At 40.4% G+C, this 24,025-nt stretch overlaps 2 protein-coding genes across 2 annotated transcripts in view; one reads left to right on the plus strand and one right to left on the minus strand.

The window, feature by feature from the left end:
- LOC124711366 overlaps positions 1 to 24,025 on the plus strand; it is a 104,204-nt gene that overhangs the window by 73,524 nt on the left and 6,655 nt on the right. The window contains exon 9 of the mRNA XM_047241412.1: positions 3,799 to 4,034. Coding sequence (XP_047097368.1) covers positions 3,799 to 3,980 — 182 coding nt within the window. The 3' untranslated portion in view covers positions 3,981 to 4,034. The remainder of the gene's footprint in view (positions 1 to 3,798; positions 4,035 to 24,025) is intronic.
- On the minus strand, positions 13,772 to 16,427 carry LOC124711373. The gene is made up of 2 exons (XM_047241425.1): positions 14,308 to 16,427; positions 13,772 to 14,221 (listed from the first exon to the last, which is right to left on the minus strand). Exons 1-2 carry the CDS (start codon positions 14,339 to 14,341, stop codon positions 13,899 to 13,901), a joined length of 357 nt encoding a protein of 118 aa, XP_047097381.1. The 5' UTR covers positions 14,342 to 16,427; the 3' UTR covers positions 13,772 to 13,898.

Below are 24,025 nucleotides of genomic sequence, written 5' to 3' on the forward strand. Positions count from 1 at the left end.
TTGTTTAGAACATCTGTTCTGCTTGCATAATTTTTGGAGACTGTAGAACATCATCATCTCGGGGATTATTGTATTGCAGTTATGTTTGGGTGATGTTTAGCTCATTTAGTTTAGTTCATTAGTCTCGTCCCTGTTCCGGAAAACTATGTTTGTTTTACCAAGTGAGGTGACACCATTGCTAAGATGTACTTGCATTTTGGACAGAGGATAAACAACCATCCAGCTTTATATTTTCAGTTTTTCCCTAAATCTTTTGAAAAGAAAACGGCCAATTTCCTTCCCCATCCTTGCTCATTCTGAGCTTATGTTCTATTTCTAATAACCTCATCATCCATTTTGTGGGGAGAGGCAAGTGTTGATAAAGATGCACCAAACAACTATGGTTTTTTTCCTTTGAACCTTATTCAGAGACCAGTTTCAGAAACTTATATTTCAGTTATTAATTCTGTACAAAGGATGAAAAATTTCTTAAATCAATAACATAAGATTGAAAGATATACACATAAGAATAATTTCTTTTTTCCGTAGCAGAATTTTACTTTCGACACTTCTACATTTCATGAACGCATCACCATTTCCCAAATTATTGGCTGATTCAGCAAGCCCTGTGCTAATACCTTAGTGAAGCTGAATATCAGTACATGCATTCTATTCAGCAATGGTTCACTGAATGTGAAAAATTTAGGCTGACGACCTAGCCGCAAAACCATTTTCAGGATAAGTCCACACAGGTGGGTCCAAACAAAAAGACAGGCCAGGAAGTGAACTCATAGATGGAAAGACTGATCGAGGAGATACATTCAAGCTCCCAGAAATTGTGTCCTTTCTTACTGCAGAATTCATAGTGATTTTAGAGGGACTTAAATACGCAAAAGAAGTGGAAGAACAAACAATCATAATTTTATCGGGCTCATGCTCACCACTGATGCTGTTAAAAATTCTACACTGTCTACAGTACCAAAATTTATGTAGTGTATCAGATTATAGAAGCAGTGCATGAACTTTCTCATGTAAAAAAAAAGATGAGCATCATTTTACAGATAAAAGCACACAGTGGAATAAAAGTAGATAATCCGTTCTAAGAAACTGTATGCAGTGGTTCAGTGAAATATGATGAAGTGCCACCCAGTGATATCCTTCACAACATAAGGACTATGATCAGGAGCTCTATAGAATTAATTGCCAACAGTCATACAAAATTAAAGGAAGGCACTATACCCCAGTGGTGCCTATCTCCCATCACATCTTTGGTACCAAAACTTCAGATAAAACAGAATCTTTACAGTGACTTTCCTTCAATCGCAGGGGATCCCAACAACATTTCTATGATCTCAACGTGATCACGTCATCTTTGTGTGAATGTGGCAGTGAGGAAGATGTGGATCACATTTCTTCAGCTGCCACAGAAGGTTTCAAGAAACCACAAAACTATTATAGTATGTGATGATATCTGAAAATGCATTGCCTGCGAACATTAAAACCCTTTTAGCATCAGAAGACACATGGTAGTCTATACATTCTATATAATACTTGTTTTTTAAATAAACCACCTTTTCTTGCTGCAATGTAATTTATTTTTCCCTTTTGCGTTTTGCCTTTTTCTTACTCTAAGGCATCTTCAGTGGGAACTAAAATGACAGTTTTGTTATTTTTGGATTATCAGACAGTTCACATAGTTTTTTGTGTAAATAAGTAGTTAGTTACAGCTTATTGGCATTGCCACTTCTTCATCTGGTCTGGAGGCTGCACTGCCACTTCATTTCCACAACATAAGCACAATTTTGTATTCCGAACTTTTTCTTTCACACTGTTCACCATGTTTCTGCTTATTCTTTATGGTGCACTAGTATTCTTTTGCCACTAGTAATAGCTATTTGTTTGAACACTGTGCTTTGAAAGACATAAATATTGTGAGTTCATTATTTGTTTCTGCCTGTTTAGTTTGTTTACCTACACGTTGCCAAACTTACAAGGTATATGTTCAAAACTAATGTCTATTAATGATGTTCATACCTGTGTGTGTGTGTGTGGGGGGGGGGGTTGAGTATGAATGAGTGGTGATCAGCTGATTTCAGTTTTGGTTTAAGTGTTCTGTGGACAAGCAAGTTAAAAGCTGTCAGGTGGTATTGTTATTGTTACCATTATTATTATTATTATTATTATTATTATTATTATTATTATTATTATTATTATCATCATCCTCTTTTGGTGTGTTATTCTATTAATTTATTCGTTAGTGCAAACAGTGAATTGTTTGGTATGTGAACTGGATCATTCAACAGGGTTTTCTTTTCTGCTTTGGTTTCCTGTATGTGGTAATTTTCGTGCAGGGTTAGGAGGTGTTTTTTATTGTGCTTGCTGTGGAGGATGGCCACCTAGCAGGCCGTTGTGGCCGAGCGGTTCTAGGCACTTCAGTCCAGAACCGCGCTGCTGCTATGGTCACAGGTTCGAATCCTGCCTCAGGCATGGATGTGTGTGATGTCCTTAGGTTAATTAGGTTTAAGTAGTTCTAAGTCTAGGGGACTGATGACCTCAGATGTTCAGTCCCATAGTGCTCAGAGCCATTTGAACGATTTGATGGCCCCCCCAACCTAACTTATCAAGCTTCTATACAATTTTGTAACAAAGTGCCAAATAAGAATAAAGGAAGAGAGAATTTTTTTTTTTAATATATTAAATATGTTAATTTACATAGGTTGTTTACTGAAGTTCTGCCTAAAAGGATGTCACAGCTAATTGTTGTTTTTATGGTCTGAGGCTGACTGTGTGGGTGGTGCCATAAACCCATTAACAAATTAAAAAAGAGAAATTCCTTACATCATAAAATAAGCCTATGAATGTCATAATAGAGCAAGTACTAAAATAACTTTCACCAGCGGCATATCATGACACACTTTAAATTTTGAACTCGTCACAGAAAAGATTTCTTCTTCACAAGTAAATCACATTCTGTCGACTCAACGCATGATGAACAGTGCTGTTTGAGAACATTCCAATAGCATATCAACAAATTTTCTTCTGCTATACTGAATGGTAATTATCAGTATGTCTACTTGCTCAGCCACATTTCTCAATTCCTCTGGATTTTAATATGATATGATTATTTGTTCCTTTGGGAAAACGTTCATGAAATCCAGTTCTTTTTACAATGTATATGGCTTATGCAATAATTAAATTCAATTTTGTTCACCAGATGCTTTTTTAATATGCTACAGAAAATTATGCTTTGCTTACAGCCATCTCATGGTTGGGTCTTGTGAAAAGTGATTATTTCATTTGACTCATCCACACAACTTTGCTGTACATATGGCACTTTGATAGTTTGCTACAGCTTATCTATAAACCAGTCCCATTGCTAGGTCTCCAGGTCAACCAGGTTTTTATAGTGCATTGGTATTCCTCACTTTGTGCTTCATTGCACCATAGTGTAGTCACACAGACCTGAAATTATCTGTTTTTACATCAGTAGCACAATGTTTTTTAAGCACCCAATAGAAGTTACAAGAGATGAGCCTCTGCCATAACACTTTTCCTGAAAAATAAACAGCTACACATAGAATTATTCAGAACTACATTGGACCTGGCTACAAATAAATAAATGTGTGTTCCAAACTCATTGTATTTACCTCGATTTCTATGCATGTTGTATTGTTTTCGAGTAATCTACTACATGGAAATAGTTTGAATTTGTATATCATTAAGGTCATTCCCTTCCGGCAAATATAAATGAATTCAAATTTAAGAGTTTTGATGTGTACTCGAAATAATTACTGATATTTCACATGAATTATGTTACAGATTCTAAGTTGACACAAATTCCACTTGTGGTTCTGGAACAAATGGACCTACAGTTGAAACAAAATAAGAAAATTACACAAAATTTGGATCTTCAGGCATCAACTACTCGTTGCTGCTGTTGTCAAGTATTGTGTAGGAGCATTGCCACCCAGACTGACAGCAGTCACATGAAGCAGAACTGAAATAACTTTCTGAAAGTGAAACATTTGTGTACTTCTTTGACATTTTGGAAACAGGTATGTTAATTACAGTGTTATGAATTGTCATGTAACACAGTATATCACAATCAAATTTGTCCCTACATGTTCTCCCTCAGTATGTAATTTTCATGTAGAGTTTGTCATCTTGCTGGAGTTGAGAGTAAAGTTATGCACTGCTAAGCAAGGTATTCAGTAAGCTCAAATCTAACATTAAGAAATCTTCATTAGCCATTCCTACTACAAATTATCTGGATTCAAGGATTGAAAAGTGTTTTTTTTTTTTAAAAAAAAAAAAAAAGCTAACTAGCAATGTTTATTGTAAAACTGTGTGACAAGAGTAATGTATTGTGAACAGTTGTGTGTGTTTATTGACAAAAGATGTGCACGTGTGTGTGTGTGTGTGTGTGTGTGTGTGTGTGTGTGAAAGGGGGGGGGGGGATCCTGAGTCTGGTTGCATTGACAGTGGATGGTAGTGGGATGGCACAAGAAAACTGGCATAAATGAATTCATTGTCAATCTGACAGTCATCAAGGCATGCTTCAATGATGAGGTGTTGCCAACATGATGGAGATGGATTGTGGAAGGAAACCATGGGCTTCAATGTCAAACTTGCAAGTGATGAGTGTGCACAGTGGTGAAGAGGGCTAGCAGAGATTGACATAGATCCTTGACTGGGAATTTGACACTGATGATGGACCTATGATCATCCTGCCAAAATAAAATGCCATGGGCCAGCTCCAGTAGCAGCTGGTATTGTAATAAGAAGTCTGACAAATAAGTCACTAATCAAATCCACCTGCTCATCAAGATGACTCAGGAGAGTAACAAATTTAGCACAGTCATGAATTTCTCCATGTGCGGTCATGATGGCAAACTGCATTGCAGGTTGATCAGCGCGGAACAGCGAAAGCTTGAATGTTGATGGAAAGTAGACAAGAGTGAAACAGCATACCAAAGCCTGGCACAGTAGGTACAGCAGCAGCGTCAGTAGCTATTAGTTCACATGACTATAGCGACAGTTACAATGAGAGTGGCAGAATTGTGAACATGCATGACATGGTGGGCACTACATACATGGACAAGGATAATGGTACTGGATGTAGCACAGTCTGTTACAGGAAAAACACTGGAGAAGTCTTGGGTGCGGTAGGAGCACCGTGCACACTTGGCAAAATGCCTGTCTGGTGCAGCTGTTCAGGTGGGAGTGTAGGCACATGCAACACTATAGGCGTGACATACTCAGGTGCAGAAAATGGATGAGAACATTGCACATCTGAGGAACACCAAAACTGTCACAGGTGCAGTGGACACCCGATGAAGTGTATGTTTGACAGCATTGTTCAGGTAGAAAGTTGTCATGTTCTCAGTCGGCACCTGGCATTGTTGCTTCCCATCTTTGGCTTTAGGCACAGTCTGATGAGAGGCACTCAGTTATATGGTGTTGTAGCATGGCACATAACAAAAAGTAGTGGGAAGTCACTGTCTTTTTGCAGTAATTGTGGAACTCTGAAGTCCAGAAATGGCTGAATTGTAACTGTTTATTTAACACCACATTTGTACGGTGAAACAGCAGCCAGATGCTGTCGTCATGTGTCACCAATGTAGTTCCTTGCGCATGCTCTCTCTCTCTCTCTCTCTCTCTCTCTCTCTCTCTCTCTCTCTCTCTCTCTCTCTCTCTCTCTCCCCCCCTCCCTCCCTCCCTCCCTCCCTCCCCCCCCTTCCCCCCCCCCCCCTGCGCGTGTGTGTGTGTGTGTGTGTGTCTGTGTCTGTGTGTGTGTGTGTGTTTAAAAAACCCTGAAGCAGTGTAGATGATGTTGACACAAGTAATTTAATATAAGACATATGGGACCGTAAATGTCAGGAAATCCCCCAAAATGGTTCACAAATGTTGAACATTTGCACCTTGCCAAACGTGCAGCGTTTGGGCTTATCAATCGTACCTTTGCCAGTACGGGGCAGTTGTTATACATCACTCCTCTAGGGTACTCTGTTTCCGTTTGTGCATTATCCGATATGACACAGTAGTGGTAATACAAGACCATGATTAATCAGTTTACATATATGAAAACAGAGTAGCCCAGCAGAGTGATGTGTAGTACTCTCCCCCACCAGTGAGAATAGGATTGACAACCCCAACTGCTACGTATTTGGTGAGGTACACCATCTGGTGACGTCACACATTCTACATTTATCTTCCACATTTGGTGTATTTTCCAATGTTTCGGCCCCATGTGGCTCGTCTTAAATTACTTGTGTCAGTGTCATCTACATTGCTTTGAGGCATTTCAAATGTTAATAAGAATATCCTTGTATATAAACTGATGGAAAAAAATCACAGCACCAAGAAGGAGCTCTAGAACATAATCGAAAGTTGGTAGGCATGTTTCTACACCTGAAAGATAATGTCTGTTCAGATTTTGTGCCAGTCACAGAAGAGTCGCACTAGTAGCTGAAGTATGAGGTTGCAAATCAGTTTTGCTTTAAATAAACACTGTAACAGTCATGAGCATTAGTTACATTTGAGACTGGATGTGGTGATGATAATCAAGAATGTGTTTAAAGCAACAAAGACACCATTGTCAACACTTCACTGAGTTGGAAGGAGGTCATGTAATAGGGCTATGAGAAGCTGGATGTTCGTTCCGTGATATTGCAGTAAGACTTGCCAGGAATGTAGACACTGTACATGATTGCTAGCAGTGGTGGTCACAAGAACATACGGTTGCAAGAAGAAAATGTTCCACAAGGCGCTACCGAGAGGGAAGATCATTGTGGTCATTGTATGGCTCTTGTGTGTCATAGTGCATCTGCAGCAGCAGTTGGCACCACAGTGGCACAACAAACTATTACAAATCGTTTACTTCAAGGACAGCTCCAAGCCAGATGCCCTGTAGGGTGCATTCCACCGACCCCAAACCCTGCCATTAGCAACTTAAGTTGTGTCTAGAGAGAGATCATTGGAGGGCCTGGTGGAGATCAGTTGTGTTTTATGATGAAAGTTAGTTCTGTCTCAGTGTCACTAATGGCTGTGTGTTGATTACAAGGACGCCAATTGTTGGCCTGCAACCAGCCCGTATATGTGCTAGACATATTGGACCTACGCGTAGAGCTATGGTCTGGGTTGAAATTTCGTATGACACAGGAGCAGTCTCTTGGTTATCCCTCCCACTCTAACTGCAGAATTATACATCAGTCTGGTGATTCAACGTGTTGTGCTGGCATTCATGAACAGCATTCAAGGGGTGATTTTCCTACAGGATAACACTGGTCCATGCACTGCTGTTGTAACCGAACATGCTCTAGAAAGTGTCGACATGTTGCCTTAGCCTTCTTGATCACCAGATCTTTCTCCAATCGACCACATATGGGACATCATTGGATGGCAACTCCAGCGTCATCCACAACCAGCATTAACCACCCCTGTATTGACCAACAAAGCACGACAGGCATGGAACTCCATCCCACAAACTGACATCTGGCACCTGTACGACACAATGCATGCACCTTTGCATGCTTGCATTCAACATTCTGGTGGTTATACTGGTTATTAATCTATCAGCATGTCACATTTGAAATGGCTTATCTGACTCTTAAATTAATTTGAAATCTTGCAATTTTTATTACTTAAATATGTTACCTAGACAAACGTATTCCCAAAATATCATTACTCTACAGTAATTATTTTTTGGTGTTGCAATTTGTTTCCATCAGTTCAAATTCAGAGGGAGAGGTTTTGAGAAGGCCTTAAGGCTTTAACCAGGAATTGGAGGTTGTGTTAGACTTCTAAAATGGGATCACTCTGGTGGAGTTTGTAGGTGGAGTAGTAGGACGGTTGATGTAAGACTTCCATCAGGTAATCTCTGCATCTCATAACAGTTCACAGCTTCAACACGTTCTCTCCCACACGTTGTAACTAGCCCTCGTCGACTCTGTGTACCACCCTCCTGGATGCTGACGTCCTCCTCTCTGATGGCTGCATCCACACCTTTGTCCTCATTAAACCCACCAACTGTATCTTCATTTTAACAGCTGCCATCACTCCATGCCCAAAAAAATCTCTCCCATAAAATTGAGCCACTCTGTATCTACGGTGATATGAATTCCCCTGCCCAATATGTTGAAGGTTTCACAAAGGCCTTCACATACAGGTATTATCCCTAGCCTAGCCCACAACAGATTTTTTTGCCATATCCTCATACACATCCAATACTCCCACCACCCCCAAGAACCAGCTACAAAGGAGTGTTCCCTTCATCACCTGATAGCATCCCGTACTGAAACAAATCTACCACATCCTTCTCAGAGCTTTCATTAACTATCACCATGCCCTGAAATAAGGGCCATGTTATCCAAGATCCTTCCCACCTCTCCTAAAGTAGTTTTCCGTTGCCCACCAAACCACCACCATATCCTAGTCCATCCCTATGCCACTCCTGCTCCTAACCCCTCGCCACAGGGATCATGTTGTTGTTGTTGTTGTTGTTGTTGTGGTCTTCAGTCCTGAGACTTGTTTGATGCAGCTCTCCATGCTACTCTACCCTGTGCAAGCTTCATCATCTCCCAGTACCTACTGCAACCTACATCCTTCTGAATCTGCTTAGCGTATTCATCTCTTGGTCTCCCTCTATGATTTTTACCCTCCACGCTGCCCTCCAATACTAAATTGGTTATCCCTTGATGTCTCAGAACATGTCCTACCAACCAATCCCTTCTTCTAGTCAAGTTGTGCCACAAACTCCTCTTCTCCCCAATTCTATTCAGTACCTCCTCATTAGTTATGTGATCTACCCATCTAATCTTCAGCATTCTTCTGTAGCAGCACATTTCGAAAGCTTCTATTCTCTTCTTGTCTAAACTATTTATCGTCCATGTTTCACTTCCATACATGGCTACACTCCATACAAATACTTTCAGAAACAACTTCCTGACACTTAAATCTATACTCGATGTTAACAAATTTCTCTTCTTCAGAAACGCTTTCCTTGCCATTGCCAATCTACATTTTATATCCTCTCTACTTCGGCCATCATCAGTTATTTTGCTCCCCAAATAGCAAAACTCATCAACTACTTTAAGTGTCTCATTTCCTAATCTAATTCCCTCAGCATCACCTGACTTAATTCGACTACATTCCATTATCCTCATTTTGCTTTTGTTGATGTTCATCTTATATCCTCCTTTCAAGACACTGTCCATTCTGTTCAGCTGCTTTCCAAGTCCTTTGCTGTCTCTGACAGAATTACAATGTCATCGGCGACCCTCAGGGTTTTTATTTCTTCTCCATGGATTTTAATACCTACTCCGAATTTTTCTTTTGTTTCCTTTACTGCTTGCTCAATACACAGATTGAATAACATCGGGAAGAGGCTACAACCCTGTCTCACTCCCTTCCCAACCAGTGCTTCCTTTTCATCCCCCTCGACTCTTATAACTGCCGTATGGTTTCTGTACAAATTGTAAATAGCCTTTCACTCCCTGTATTTTACCCCAGCCACCTTCAGAATTTGGAAGACAGTATTCCAGTCAACATTGTCAAAAGCTTTCTCTAAGTCTACAAATGCAAGAAATGTAGGTTTGCCTTTTCTTAATGTAGCTTCTAAGATAAGCCATAGGGTCAGTATTTCCTCATGTGTTCCAACATTTCTACGGAATGCAAACTGATCTTCCCCGAGGTTGGCTTCTACCGGTTTTTCCATTTGTCTGTAAAGAATTTGCGTTAGTATTTTGCAGCCGTGACTTATTAAACTGGTAGTTCGGTAATTTTCACATCTGTCAACACCTGCTTTCTTTGGGATTGGACTTGTTATATTCTTCTTGAAGTCTGTGGGTATTTTGCCTGTCTCATACATCTTGCTCACCAGATGGTAGAGTTTTGTAAGGGCTGGCTCTCCTAAGGCTATCAGTAGTTCTAATGGAATGTTGTCTACTCCCGGGGCCTTGTTTCGACTTAGGTCTTTCAGTGCTCTGTCAAACTCTTCCTGCAGTATCATATCTCCCATCTGAGGGGGTGGATTGGACAGGTCTTGCACCTGGGTCTTCCACAGGGACAGGGATCATATCCCTGTGGAAGACCCAGTTGCAAGATCTGTCCAATCCACCCACTCAGCACGTCCTATTGTAGTATTGTCACAGGCTTATCCTACCCAATCAGAGGCCAGGCCACTTGCGAAAACAGCCACATCATGTACCAGCTCTACTGCCATCATTGTATAGATTTTTATATTGGTGTGACGACCAACCAGCTGACTACCAGGATGAATGGCCACTGCCAAACTATGGCCAAGACCAAAGTAGGCCATCCTGTGGTACATCATGCAACCAAACATAACGTGCTTGATTTCAATGACTACTTCACAACCAGGGACATCTGGATCCTCCTTTCCACCACCAGCGTTTCTGAAATGTGCAGTTGGGAGGTATCCATGCAACACGTTCTCCACTACTGAAATCATCTTGTCCTCAACTTAAGGTAATTTATTGCCCCCACATGCACCATCCAAGTACCGCCCCATCTGCCCTATCACCTACTCCCAGTTCACATCCCCCACCATCATTGTTGTCTGCTCTCTGCCTTCTCTGCTGCTTTCCTTTTCCATCCCCCCTCCCCTCCTCTCCCCTTCCCTGCCTCCTCCCAAAGCTTCCTGATGCTGATGACCACCATCTAGCATTTACACACACTATCAGGCAGGTCTGACTCCTCTCCCCCACTCACACTGTGCTATCCCTCCCCCTTCCCCACATCATTGCTCCTCCCACTCAAACCACCACCATTGGATTGTGGTCTAAGCGGCCAGAGATAGTGGTCATGTATGCATGAGGTGTGCTTGCATGTGTGGATGTGTTTGTGTTTTCTTTTTCTCCTGAAGAAAGGTTTTGCAAAAGTTCAGTGTCAAATAGTTTTTGTTGTGTCTGATGCAACTCAACATGTCATATTTAAGGTGAGCAACACACTATCTTTTTCATAATGTTGTTCATGTTACAACCTGAACTTTCAGTGTTTGACACTTAAGAATGTTCTGCATAAAAGATTAAATAATAGATTTTCAGCTACAGTTATGCATTCTGCAAACCATAGCAACAATATTTTTTTAGAAAATCATTTTACCGTTATTGCTGTGTAAATACTACATGATTAGTGTAGTATTTTAACTTTTTCTTCACTTCATTGGCCTGTTTAAGTCGATGCATAAAATATTACAATTGTGATATAAACTTAGCTATAACAAATTCAATTGCTGCATTGTAAAAATCATATCATGTTCCATTTAGCTTTCTGCTTCAGCAGCAGTGTATGTTGTTGATGTGTCATTCATTGGCAAAGTTTTTGATACTTACTATTGGGCATAACCACCAAAGATGTTTGAGGGACAAAGTTGCCTCCAAGGTATCTGTAAATTTTATCCCAGGTATTTTGCAGTTATTTCAGCATACCTGATACTGAAGTTAAATCAGTGAAGCTAATTTAAAGTTATTTTTTGGTGTTCAGATAAATATTGCTCCAGGCAGATTGAAGCCCAGTTGCGAGTATTGGTCTCAAGCATGGAACAGGTTAGCTGTTACTAGGCTGTGGAAATCACTCTTGACTACTGTCGAGCAGTTGTAACCTTCCTGGAATAGTTCCTGGGCAGTTGAAAATCATTCTGTGACTACTGTCGAGCAGTTGGAACCTACTGAGGATAGGTATTTTGGATGAAGTGCTGACACTCTTGTACCATATATACCGAAAATACCTCATGTGCTATTCTTTCCAGTGGTTACTGTACCCACTGCAGTGCTGAATGTGTCACCGCTTGTCCACTTGACTGCAGTGGCTTGTTAGCGGTAGAGGTAGGTGTCCTAGGGAGGCAAGTCAAAGAACAACTCGGGGAGCTATACCCATTGCCATAACCAAGAAGTTCAAGGTGGTGTCTTCCACTGAAACTGAGCCAGTGAGAGACACTTTCACCTGTTAGGAAGCCTGCTGTGACCAGTATTGGGATAGGGTGGGGCACAGCAGAAAGGATTGCAAATGCAAAAGGATAAGGATCTGTTAATCATCAGCGCTACTTAAAATATATTGCGAATAATTGTACCCCTGAAGACAAACGTGAGCTTGAGATCTTGTGCATTCCACGTGTAATATGGGCACCTGATTCAACATGATAAAGAGGCTGTTCCAACAACCATTGAGGTAACAAGATGCAACCATCTACAGACTGGTGGTGCCTGTCATCTAGGGTCAAGTGCCATACTTGAATCATTCCAGCAACATAGTGAAACTGAAGAAGACCTCATTGGTTACACAGTTTTATTGAAGCTCACAATCTGTAACATTGGCCCCCAGAACTGATACACGGCCCTCTGGTTCTGGTTCCCTATTAAAACTAGTACCAGTGACCATGAGTAACTAAAGTGTTACGGTAGCTAAAAACACAAGTAGGAAGATTTACATGTTCAGTTAGCTAGATAAAGAGGCAGTCTGAAAGGAGGACTCAAAACATTTGCTTTTTGGGAGAAGCATGTGGAAGAAATGTGGCTAAAGTTTAAAAGAGTAATTGACAATACACTGGATAGATATTCATCTAGTACTACAGGTCATGATGGGAGGGACCTCAATGATATTAAAGCACTATAAATAAACTTGGAAAGAAATAACAACTATGGGTATAAAACAAAGCATAAGGGTTATAGAGAGATCTGAATAGAAAATGTTTGGCTGTCAAGAGGTCAATGCATGAAACCTGCAATGACTACTGTAGTACTATCTTATTGAAAGTTCTGTCCCAAATCAGAAACAAATTCTGATCAGATGTAAAGGCTGTCATTGTTGGTGTCCAGATGCTCATGGGTGACACACTAAATGAAATTGTGTGTAGTAAAGCAAAAGTAGAAATTCTAATGATAGGAATGAGCCATTGAAACAGTCCAATAATCAATCTGCAGTTCTCGTATTTTACTGGATTTTCCTATTCCTTACGTTTTCTGTCAGCCACTGCACTATAACAATGCTGCAGGGTTCCTGCTTTTCCCTCATGAACTTCGGTCTGCAGTATTGATGATGCCAAAAGAGACTTCTGCCTAGTGGAATAATACACCCAGAGGAGTTGAACTCATTGTATTTCCTATAACTTACAATCCTAACTTCTTATTAATTGACTGCGTAGGCATAAAACTCCAGGTAGGTGTTTGCATGGGTGCATCTCACAAGAGACTCGAACAACTTTTTTGACAATAAAATCTGAACATAAGTTGTCTTTTCGGCAATGATTTCTTTGACATCATGGAGGTCATGTGCACTCCATGCTCATCACTTGCAGCCTCACAGAGCAAACAACGCCACCTAGAAGGTAGAAGTGCCAATCTACAGCCCTCATCACCTATAGCACAGGATCGGTACAACTTCGATGTGCACAATCCGTCAAAGACCTCCCAAAAGTGGGGTGCTTCCTACTTACTAACTACCTTAACCCTTTCGGGATGGAGCGTGTTTCCCCAAAGTGGAGCAATTCGACAGCGCTGTGCGGGTTCTATATCCCTTAGATTTCTTTCATTGCTTATAAAATCTACAGTTTTTGACTTATTGGTGTAAATTTTTCTGTAAATGAAGCTTAAAACATCCTCTTTACTGGCATACTATAAGCTGAGAGGTGATGGATTGAATTAGACATATTAAAATTAGTTGTATCTTCTTCTTTAAAGTTTTAGCTTTAAAATTTTATCTCTTATGGGACATCCGTGGGAAGAAAAATAAAAAGTCCATTTTGAGGGATGAAAAATTTGATTTATGTCAATAAGCTACAAAATTTCATAAAATTTGCTTAAAACAAACTTTACAACTTTGGCATATCGATTTTTCGATAGGCAATCATATTTTACAAGTTCCTTCGGTACTTTGCTACTTTGTGATACCTGTTGAAGCACTCAGGCACATGAAGAGAAGGTTTGGACGGACAAGTTTCGCAAAAAAAAAGGGGGGGACCGTTTTCGCCCTCCTGGCTTAAAGCGATCACTGCAAACGACACAGTCATCCTGTTTTCCGGTGTCCATTCTTGCAATAGAATGGTACAGGCCATCCATCCTGTATAGGTCATCATGTTCAGAGTGTGACCTCTTCCTCAATGAGCCCTGACATCGCCCACAAGCTCCTTGACGAGATTCTTCCGAAACTGCAAATGACTCTTTGGTGTCTCTCCTCCTTTCATTGCTATGATGACATATAGCAAGTAGGCATTGACGATCCCCACCTGAAATTAGCCAGAACAATTACCCTTTTGTCAAAATAAAAGTTTACTAAGTAGGCCAAGGCCTATTAGAAAAGTGAATATCGTACCTCGAATAACCAGAAGAAAATTTTCCTCCTCCATTTGAGGAATTTTCTGGCTAAATGGTATGACGCGCACTAGTCATCGGCTCTGTCTGTGGCTCCCATATTTGCTGTGTAGTCACAAATCATTGATCGCTTCTGGATCACCTCTTCATTGCCTCCTTGCTTTTTCTGGGTGATTTCTTGCACAACATCTTTGTGATGGGTAGATTCCATGATAATCGGCCTTTTGTCTTTCCATGCTAGAATAACTGCCACTGCATTTTCGAATGCCTTCACGTCGCCCTTTTTGAGTTTTGACAGCTTTTATCCCTTTACCTGCAAATAAAAAAAAATCATTGTAAATTTTGTGCAGTTCTATTTTGCAAAATATTTAGTGAAATAAGCTAATTACCTTGACCAGTAAACCTTTTTGGTTTGCCATTATTGTCCTGATTAGATGAGTTTCTTCTTTCTTCAATTCCTCCGCCAACTGCAAGCTTGTATAGTATCTGTCGGTGTGCATGTGCCTATGTGCCTCCCCTGAGCTGGGCAATCTTGCTGTAGAGTCGAACAAACAAATGAAGGACGATTCGGAACATAAAGGGAAGTTCAGGGCACACCAAGGACTCCGTCGTAGGAGACCCATAGTAGGGCTCAAACTCCGAAATGTATCCTGTTTCCGAATCGGCCAGGACATAGACTCGTAGTCCCCACTTTCTGAGGATTATAGCACTTGAACGTAATTCTTCCCTTGAAACCGACATTAGACTCATCCACTGCAATTTTTTCCCCTGGAGAAAAGTATTCTCGACACGTGCTGTCAATGAAATCGACGACATTCTTCACTTTTTGGGCTCGAGTAGCTAATTTTGATGAGCACCGAGGAGCTGGAGGACAAATGTGAAAGGCCCGGTAAAGTTGCAAAAATCGGTCACAGCAAAATACTTATGGAAAAAAGTCCTGCTTTGTTGTCCAATCAGTAGAAAAGTAGGCTTTTATGTCTCTTTTTTTTCATTCATCGCCATGTTGAGAATGGTACCCTAAAAAGCTTTTATTTCCGTCAAAGTCACATCATGCCAACCTTTCCACTGCAAATGGGGCTTCAGGGGGCTCATTTTTTCAATCTTATCATGGGCGTATCGGTTTGTCTCAGCCACAGTGCCATTCAAAAGCTTGTCAGAAAAACATGGTTGGAAAAAATATAGGAAACTCCTACAATTTGTCACTACTTCAGAAATTTTTCCCCTTTGTGGCAAGAAATCGATGTCATTAGGAAGCTCCCCTATTCCTGTAATATCTATCCATACACCATCACCCCGAGGAGCACCACTATTCGCACCACAGCCATCATTCAAATCACCACCATCCTCTTCATTTTCTTCAACGACATTTTCTTCCTCATTGTCTTCTTCATTTCCCTCTTCATCTTCCTCTTCATTTTCTTCATCATCTTTTTCGTCATAACCACTACTTCCTGTCCACTCACTCTCACCATCATCTTCGTCTACATTTCACTCTTCAGCAGCAATCAGTTAATAATCTGTGCTGACTTCAGTGTAGATTTTCCAAAGGTTTCCAGTAAGGAAAAATTATCTGAAAACCTTATTTGGAGCCTACAATTTGACCTCTGTGGTCAACTTTCCAACTGGGTGGATAAAGACAGTAGGCCTTAATGATATGTTTGCTTTGCTGAAGCTCAAACCAAGAAAATAACTGTTTACCCAGTAACAAATGCTATCTGTGACCATGATGCACAATTAGTTACAATAAATACGAGGGACATTCAGTAAGTAATGCAACACATTTTTTTTCTTGGCCAACTTTGCTTGGAAAAATGTAGAATTTGTTGTGGAACGTCCCACAGATATTCATAGTCACTTGCAGAATGTCTACAGAGACCTGGCAGTGAACAGAAGCATGCTGTTGGGTGAAGTGTCTGTCGTCATTTCAACAAGATCGCAAAAACCAGTCCAATCTCCCGCATGCCAGCTGGCAGCACCCTACAGGCCAGATCTTGCACCTTCCGGCTTCCATATGTTTCGCCCAATGAGGGATACACTTCGTGGAAAGCAGTACATGGATGAAGAGGAGGTTAGTGATGCAAGTAGAGTGGTACCATGTGAGCAAACAAGCGCTCCCAATAAGGTGGCAAGTATTGAATGAAGAGTATGCTGAAAAATAGGGTTGCATAACTAAAAGAGTGAGAAATAATATGGTTTATTGGAATCCTGAAGTAAACCAACCTGCTTCCTGAAAATTTCGCTTGAGCTAATCAGAAGTGATATTAAGCAGCCATGTAAAAAAAAAATTATCACTACATGAATTGGTCTTGTGAAAGGACAAGCGAAATGGATCTGTTGGCAAGAACAAATAGAGATCTTGCAGTAGTTAGTTGCACACTAGAAAAACTCCTCAAAACTACTAAGAAAGGTCGTTAAAAAATTAAGAAACATGCACTTAATGGCAGGAATCAGTAATTCTTGCAACAGACTCTGACTGTATAAGTATAGGGAAATGAGAGGCAAGACAACTGCCACAGGGCACGATATCACTATTGAACTGTGTGAAAGGGCTATAAATGATGAGTCACAGGTAGCAAATATATTTAATAATAATATCTTAAATAAAGTAGAAAATAGAGGGATTAACAGTTCAAGAGAAAGAAACAGCAGTATTTTGAAAGAGAAACTTTCATAAAATTCAGTCATATTAATATATCACCCATTTCTCCTTATGAAATTAAGATGATTATATATTTTCTCAAAAACAAAAGCTCATCTGGATTTGATACTGTTTCCAGTAGAGTACTAAAGATTTGTTCCCACATAATAAGCTCGGTCTTCTAACTCAAGGCATTTTTCCAAAGAGACTGAAATATGCCATTGTCAAGCCCCTATTTAAGAAAATGACTATATTATGAAAAGGATAGAGTACTCACCACATTGTGGAGATTTGAGTTGCAGACAGGCACAACAAAAAGGCTAGTAAACACATAAGCTTTTGGCCAGGAGGTCTTCTACTGAAATTGATAACATACCACACGTCATGCAAACACAGCTCTCTCTCTCTCTCTCTCTCTCTCTCTCTCTCTCTCTCTCTCTAGTCAGTAGTTACTGACCTCTTTCACTGCTATCATTTCCCAAAATTTTTGAGAAGGCGATATATTCGAAAAATAGTATTTCACATGAGCAACAATAATATCCCCACAAATCACAGTTTGGGTTTTGGAAGAGCTGCTCTACTGAGAATGCCATGTACATTCACCAAATTGTAGCACTAGTTGGTATTTTCTGCAACCTATGCAAGACATTTGACTGTGTGTGTTACAATATACTCCTAGATAATACTCCTCTATGGTGTTATTATGTCATATCCAACCAAAAGAATTCAGGAGTCAGCACTTAGTAATTCAGCACTTAGTAATTCAGCCAGTGTAGTCCAGGCACATAATGGCATCTAGACATTAAACAAGGGTAAGTGAAATTACGCAAAAACCAAAAAAGATATGTTGGCAGTAATATAAAGAATTTCTTATTTTCTTCTTATTTGTACAGTCAGAAATTTAATGTTATAACAGATCATGTAAACTCGAAGTGGTTGCTAGGCCTAAAAGACCCTTCAAACTGCTTAACATTATGGTCACTCAAATTGATTGAGTTTATTTATGAAGCAGTTCACAAGCCAGGAGTAAAGCATGTGAATGCAAATACCCTAAGTAAAAAAGTAAAGGTACTATGGGCATTAGGTAAGAGTCAACCAGATTGGAAAAAGATACAGGCAGCAGACAGTGAATGTCAACTATTTAAAATGCAAGCTCAGTTTGTAATGCACGAGGGGGGCTTATTATGAAGGTCCACTAACTGTGGTCCACACATCGTGATTCTCACAGCACTCGGTACCAAAGTATTACAACAGCTGCATGAGCATGTATTATCAGGTCTTTGGGCTAGGAGGACTACTGATAAATGAGTTGCAGAAAGGAGTTGGTGGAAAACACGGCATAATGATGTAGGGCTGTATGTCAAAAACTTCATCCCATGTGTGAATAGAGCAGATTTAAATTATCTAAAATGCAAAGATTACTAGAAGCTGAAAAACTATTTCAAATGGTAGGACTTCTAACAGAACTCCGGCTAGTAACAAATATATACTCACAATGATCTATCATTTTTCAAGATATGCAGTAATGGTTGCAGTTCTGGGACAGAAAGCTAGTACTGTCGCACAGGCAATGGCAAACAATTGGTTACTAAAATTTGATGTATCTCAGAGCATATGCATAGATTGAGGGCCTAACTTTGCATGCAGTTTGATGCAACAGTTCACATCTACAGCTTAACTCCACAAGCCAATTAACACTTTCGCTGCGGCATCGGTGCAGGCGTGCAACTCTCCAGTGCGACCCGGCAACGTGCGAGTGCGGGCCGGTAACACTCCGAAACGGCAAGTACCGCTCGTAACCGACGCTCCTAAGCACACCTGAGCTACAAGCTGACGTCAAGACCTTGTAAGATCTGTAGGATCATGTTCTATACCGGCTCAATGATGACACCTTAGATGCATTACTTCAAATAAGCTTCGACTGTATTGCGGTCATGTTTTAAAGTCTGTTTGCTGTCTGACACCTATAGGGGTCTCACAGGCGTCATTCAAATGTTCATTAGCCTCCATTGCAAACAATATAAGTTCGATAACTGACCACACAAAATAAAAGTTTACACGCTGTGATGCTAGCTTAGACACTGCAACTAGACTGAGTAATCCGACAGTGAGCGCGGACGCTTATAAGCGTCAGCCGCACTGGCTCATGGCTTGTTGTGACGCTTATAAGCGTCAGCCGCAGCGAAAGTGTTAATGGTGTGTGGTGGAGGGTACTTCCGGTACCACTATCTGATCCCTCCAACCCCGTTCCACTCGCGAATAGTGCATAGGAAGAATGATTGTCGATAAGCCTCTGTATTGGCTCTAATTTCTCGAATTTTCTGCTCATGGTCAATAAGCGAGATTTATGTGGGGGAAGTAATATGTCTCTAACTGCTCCTGAAAAGTGCTGTCCTGAAATTTTGAAATTTCAATAGTAAATCTCTCCGTGATGCACAATGCCTCTCTTGTAACGTCTACCAGTGGAGTTTATATAGCATCTCCGTAATGCTCTCTTGCCAGCTAAACGATCTCATCATGAAACGTGCCGCTCTTCGTTGAATCTTCTCTACCTCCTGTATCGGTCCTACCTGATAGGATCCCAGATAGAGGAACAATACTCAAGAATTGGGCGAACAAGTGCCTTATTAGCCACTTCTTTCGTGGATGGGTCACATTTCCTTAAGATTTTTCCAATGAATCTGAGTCTGATGTCTGCTTTCTCCACTATCTGTTTTGTATGGTTATTCCACTTAAGGCTGCTCTGGATAGTTAGCCTAGATGTTTTATGGCAGATGCTGTCTCCAACTGTTTGTCGTCAGTACTGTAGCTGTACAGTAGTGGATTTCTTTTCCTATGTAAGTGCAATATGTTACATTAATTTACTTTCAGGGTCAACTGCCAGAGTCTGCACCATTCATCAGTTCTCTGCAGGTCATTCTGCAAATTCTTACTATCTTCTGGCATTGCTACTTTGGTATAGACAACTGCATCATCTGCGAATAACCTTAAAGAGCGTCTGATGCTTTCTACTAGATCATTTATATATATTATAAACTATGATCCTATCACACTTCCCTGTGGTACTCCGGATATTACTTTTACATCTGTCGATTTAGCTCTGTTAAGAGCAACGTGTTGAGTTCTATCTGCAAGAAAGTCTTGAATCCAATCGCAGGTCTGCTCAGATATTCCGTAAGCTCTTAAACGGTGTCAAATGCCTTACTGAAATCAAGGAACACGGCATGAACCTGAGCGCCGTTGTCCACTGCGCTGCAAGAAAGTCTTGAATCCAGTCGCAGGTCTGCTCAGATACTCCGTAAGCTCTTAAACAGCTATGCACGACGGTGTCAAATGCCTTACTGAAATCAAGGAACACGGCATGAACCTGAGCGCTGTTGTGCACTGCGCTGTGGATCTCAAGGAGGAACAGAGCAATCTGTGTTTCGCAGGATCTCTGTTTGCAGAATCCACATTGATTTTATAGAGGAGATGTTCATTTTCCAAAAACGTTATAATCCTTTAGCATAAAACATGTTCCATAATTCTACAACGGACTGACGAAAATGATATAGGTTTATAATTGTGTGGATCTGTCTTAAGGCCTTTCTTAGAGACGGGAATGACCTGTGCTTTTTTCCAGTCGTTAGGTACCTTTTGTTGCTCAAACGATCTGCGATAAATTACTGCTAGAAGGGGAGCAAGTTCTTTCGCATAATCTTTATAGAATCTTATAGCTATCTCATCTGGTCCTTCAAGCCTTTCCACTACTAAGCGATTGTAGCCGCTTTTCAATTCCGCGATTGATTATCTCAATATCTGCCATTTCAGTGTTTGTATGACTACTGAAAGCAGGAACAGTGTTACAATCTTCCGCCAAGAAACAACTTTGGAAGACCGAATTCAGTATTTCTGCCTTCTCTCTATTATCTTCCATTTTGGTGCTGGTGTGGTCGCTGAGAGAATGAATAGGTGATTGTGACCCACTTACTGATTTTACATATGATCAAAATCGCTTTGGGTTTTTTGCTTAGGTCGTTTGACAACATCTTACTTTGAAAATCATTGAACGTTTCTCTCAATGCTCTCCTTACACTCATTTTCGCTTCTTTCAGCTTTTGTTTGTCAGCTAGGCTTTTACTTCTCTTAAATGTGGGATGAAGTGCTCTTTGCTTACGTAGTGCTTTTCTACAACTATTAAACCATCGTGGATCTTTCCCATCCCTTAAAACCTTACTTGGGACATACTTGATGCTGACTGCTGAGATACTCTGAAATTCGTATCCTATCACTCTTGCTGAGCAAATATATCTTCTTATCTTAACATTCCTTGTAGGACCCATCATCATAGGTGCTGTCTCAGCCTTATGATCACTGATCCCTTCCTCTACGTTAACTGGTTTGATAAGTTCAGGTCTGCTTGTTGCCAGGAGGTCTAAGACATTACCCCTCTCAAGTTACTTCTCTGACTTATCTGCTCAAGGTAACTTTTTTTTCAGACAGGACATCCAGAACAATTCCCTGTCTCTGGCACCAGTTTTGGTGGCATAATACTCCCAATCTGTACCTGGCAAGTTGAAGTCAACCCGCTTTGCAGCGGCATGGTCAGGAAAATTACTAATGATGATATTCTGCAAGTTCTGTCTGAAGCACTCTTACAACTACAGATCCTGACCCAGGTGATCTATAAAAGCATCCAATCACCATTTTTGACCATTCTTTGGTACTCAATTTCACCCAGATTAAGTCACATTCGGAATCTGTGATAAGCTTGCTAGATTTTATTGAATTTTTTTTACTGCAATAAACATGCTCCCACCATTGGCGACTAACCTATCCTCAAAAGAAACATTCCAATCTGAACTTAGGATTTCGTTGTCATTGACTTCTGGTTTCAACCAACTTTCTGTTCTCAATACTATCTGTGCATTATAACCTTCCGTAAGTGATACTAATTCTGGGACCTTTCCTTGGATGCTCCTGCAGTTTACTAAAATCATGTTAATCTTTTCTATCTCTGATCTGTGAGGACCAAGGTTCTCTGAGGTCACTGTGGCTGATTTAATAGGCAAATCGTCTTTGCTCCCAAGGGAGGAGCTCTCTAACCTAAAAAAGCCCCATGTGCACACCACACATACTCCACTACCCTAGTAGCCATTTCCTGCGTGTAGTGCATGCCTGACCTATTAAAGGGAACCCTACAATTCTGCACCCGATAGCGAAGGTCGAGAAATTCGCATCCGATACTGTCGCAGTGTCATCTGAGCCTTTGGTTTAGACCTTGCACTCTGCTCCAAACCAGAGGACCGCGATCACCCCTGGATATGATGCTACAAATAGACAGCTTAGCCTGCACCCTGTGTCCATTGCTAGTTGCCATTTACTGCAAATCAAGAAGTTACTTACCAGCCCGTTCCATCTGCAAGCGAATTGAAAAGCAGATTATTTAATTTTTAGGCAAAACATGGTTTTACCCTCACTAAGGCTTTGGAAAATCGGGAATGTGTTGAGCAACATGCAAGTAAACTGCTGTAATATAGGATAGGGCAGTGGGCATTGAAAGCAAATCCTTATACCCCACAGGGCCAAACTAAAAAGCTTTTAACAAAATAGCAAGGCCTGTACCAAATCATAGAAATAGCTGCACCAGTAAATGCGAAAGTACAACTAGCAACTGAGACATCTGTAGCCCATGTCAGCAGAGTGAAGCTATTTAAAGGAGTGATTGGCAGATTACTGCAGCTTTCTTCACCATTACCAGAAAAGGAGAAGTTGCTAGGAAAGGAAGAGAACTTAGATCCAGACGAAAAATAAGGTCAGTCTACATGTTTTGATGAATGGTGGGGTAGGTTGGAATATATATATAAGGGTTATTAGGTTAACATTATTTTTCATTTACTTGTCTTTGATTTTGTAGGTATACACTGATCCAAGGGAGGAAGGGGATTGATGATAATTCTTTTTTTCTCTTAGGTGGTTTACCAATGATAATGTACAGAAGGATTATCATGGCCGTAATGTTACTTCACTTTAGCAGATTGACTTTCCCACTGGGTTACAGCATGTTGTACCTGTAATAGGAACATATATATACACCTTTGTTTTATAACATATCTACTGTTACAGTTAATACTGACTGAGCTAGTTTATACATCACGATGCTATTTCCTGTTGTTTGAACACACAAGCGGTATCAATGTTTCACAATCCATCCATATAAAATTAAGTGGATAGCATCAACAAAGGGGCACAAAACAAGACTCATGAATGGTTATTGGTCTCAGAACAAAAAGATGCATTCATAACAGAAAGATGCACATGTACTTTTGTCCGTAGCAGATCTAAACTACTGTATCAGAGAGAACGTTATCATTTGCCCAGCCAGGGTACAGACAAATGAACCATCATGTGAAATGCAACTATTTCCTGAGAAAATGGAAGCAGTAGAGTGTAAAAGGAAGGTACTAGTCCCACAGCCATATTTATGGAAAATTGGAGACCAGTGGATTTACTTCCATGTTTTCACCAGGAACAGTAATTAACAACTGATACAGAAGAAGTTGTTTGATCATGTTTATTTATTTATTTATTTATTTTTTTAACCAATCACTAGCTAAACCATCATCCATAGAAGTGTCCTTACGTAGCACTGGGCTACTTCCCCAGTGTGGAAATATTGTAAGGTTTTTTTCCAGTAATTCAGGGGTCAAATGATGTATCCAGTCTGAATGACCTCAACGAGCTTTCATCCAGAGGCAAAAACTATAAATTATTTGAAATAGCCTGCTGAGGGCAATTGTTGTTCCATTGTATCCCACTTTGTGCAACAGTCTTGTGGAACACTTGTATAATTTTGTCTCAAAAATATGCAGCCTGTTGATAAGAAAAATTTTCCATATGAGTATCTTCCCATCAACTGTGCTTAGCCCATAGACTTAAGCAAATTCTTTGACAAGAGCCTTGTCTTTGAAAGCTCTATGGCAGTTTTATTTGCACACCCATTTGGTTGATCCATGTAAGGATTTAAAATCATCTGATTTGTACCATAGGACTTTAAATTATTGTGGAGGACCATTTTATTGTCAGATTTGTAACCAATGGT

The sequence above is a fragment of the Schistocerca piceifrons genome, chromosome 1 (assembly GCF_021461385.2).
Source record: "Schistocerca piceifrons isolate TAMUIC-IGC-003096 chromosome 1, iqSchPice1.1, whole genome shotgun sequence".
Lineage (NCBI taxonomy): Eukaryota > Metazoa > Arthropoda > Insecta > Orthoptera > Acrididae > Schistocerca > Schistocerca piceifrons.

Bases quoted from the DNA above. Each gene is read 5' to 3' on its own strand.
- LOC124711373 (XM_047241425.1), bottom strand. From the start codon at position 14,341: ATGGAGGAGGAAAATTTTCTTCTGGTTATTCGAG. The intron at 14,222-14,307 runs GTACGATATTCA...GGCTAATTTCAG, and splicing joins TTTTCTTCTGGTTATTCGAG to GTGGGGATCGTCAATGCCTA.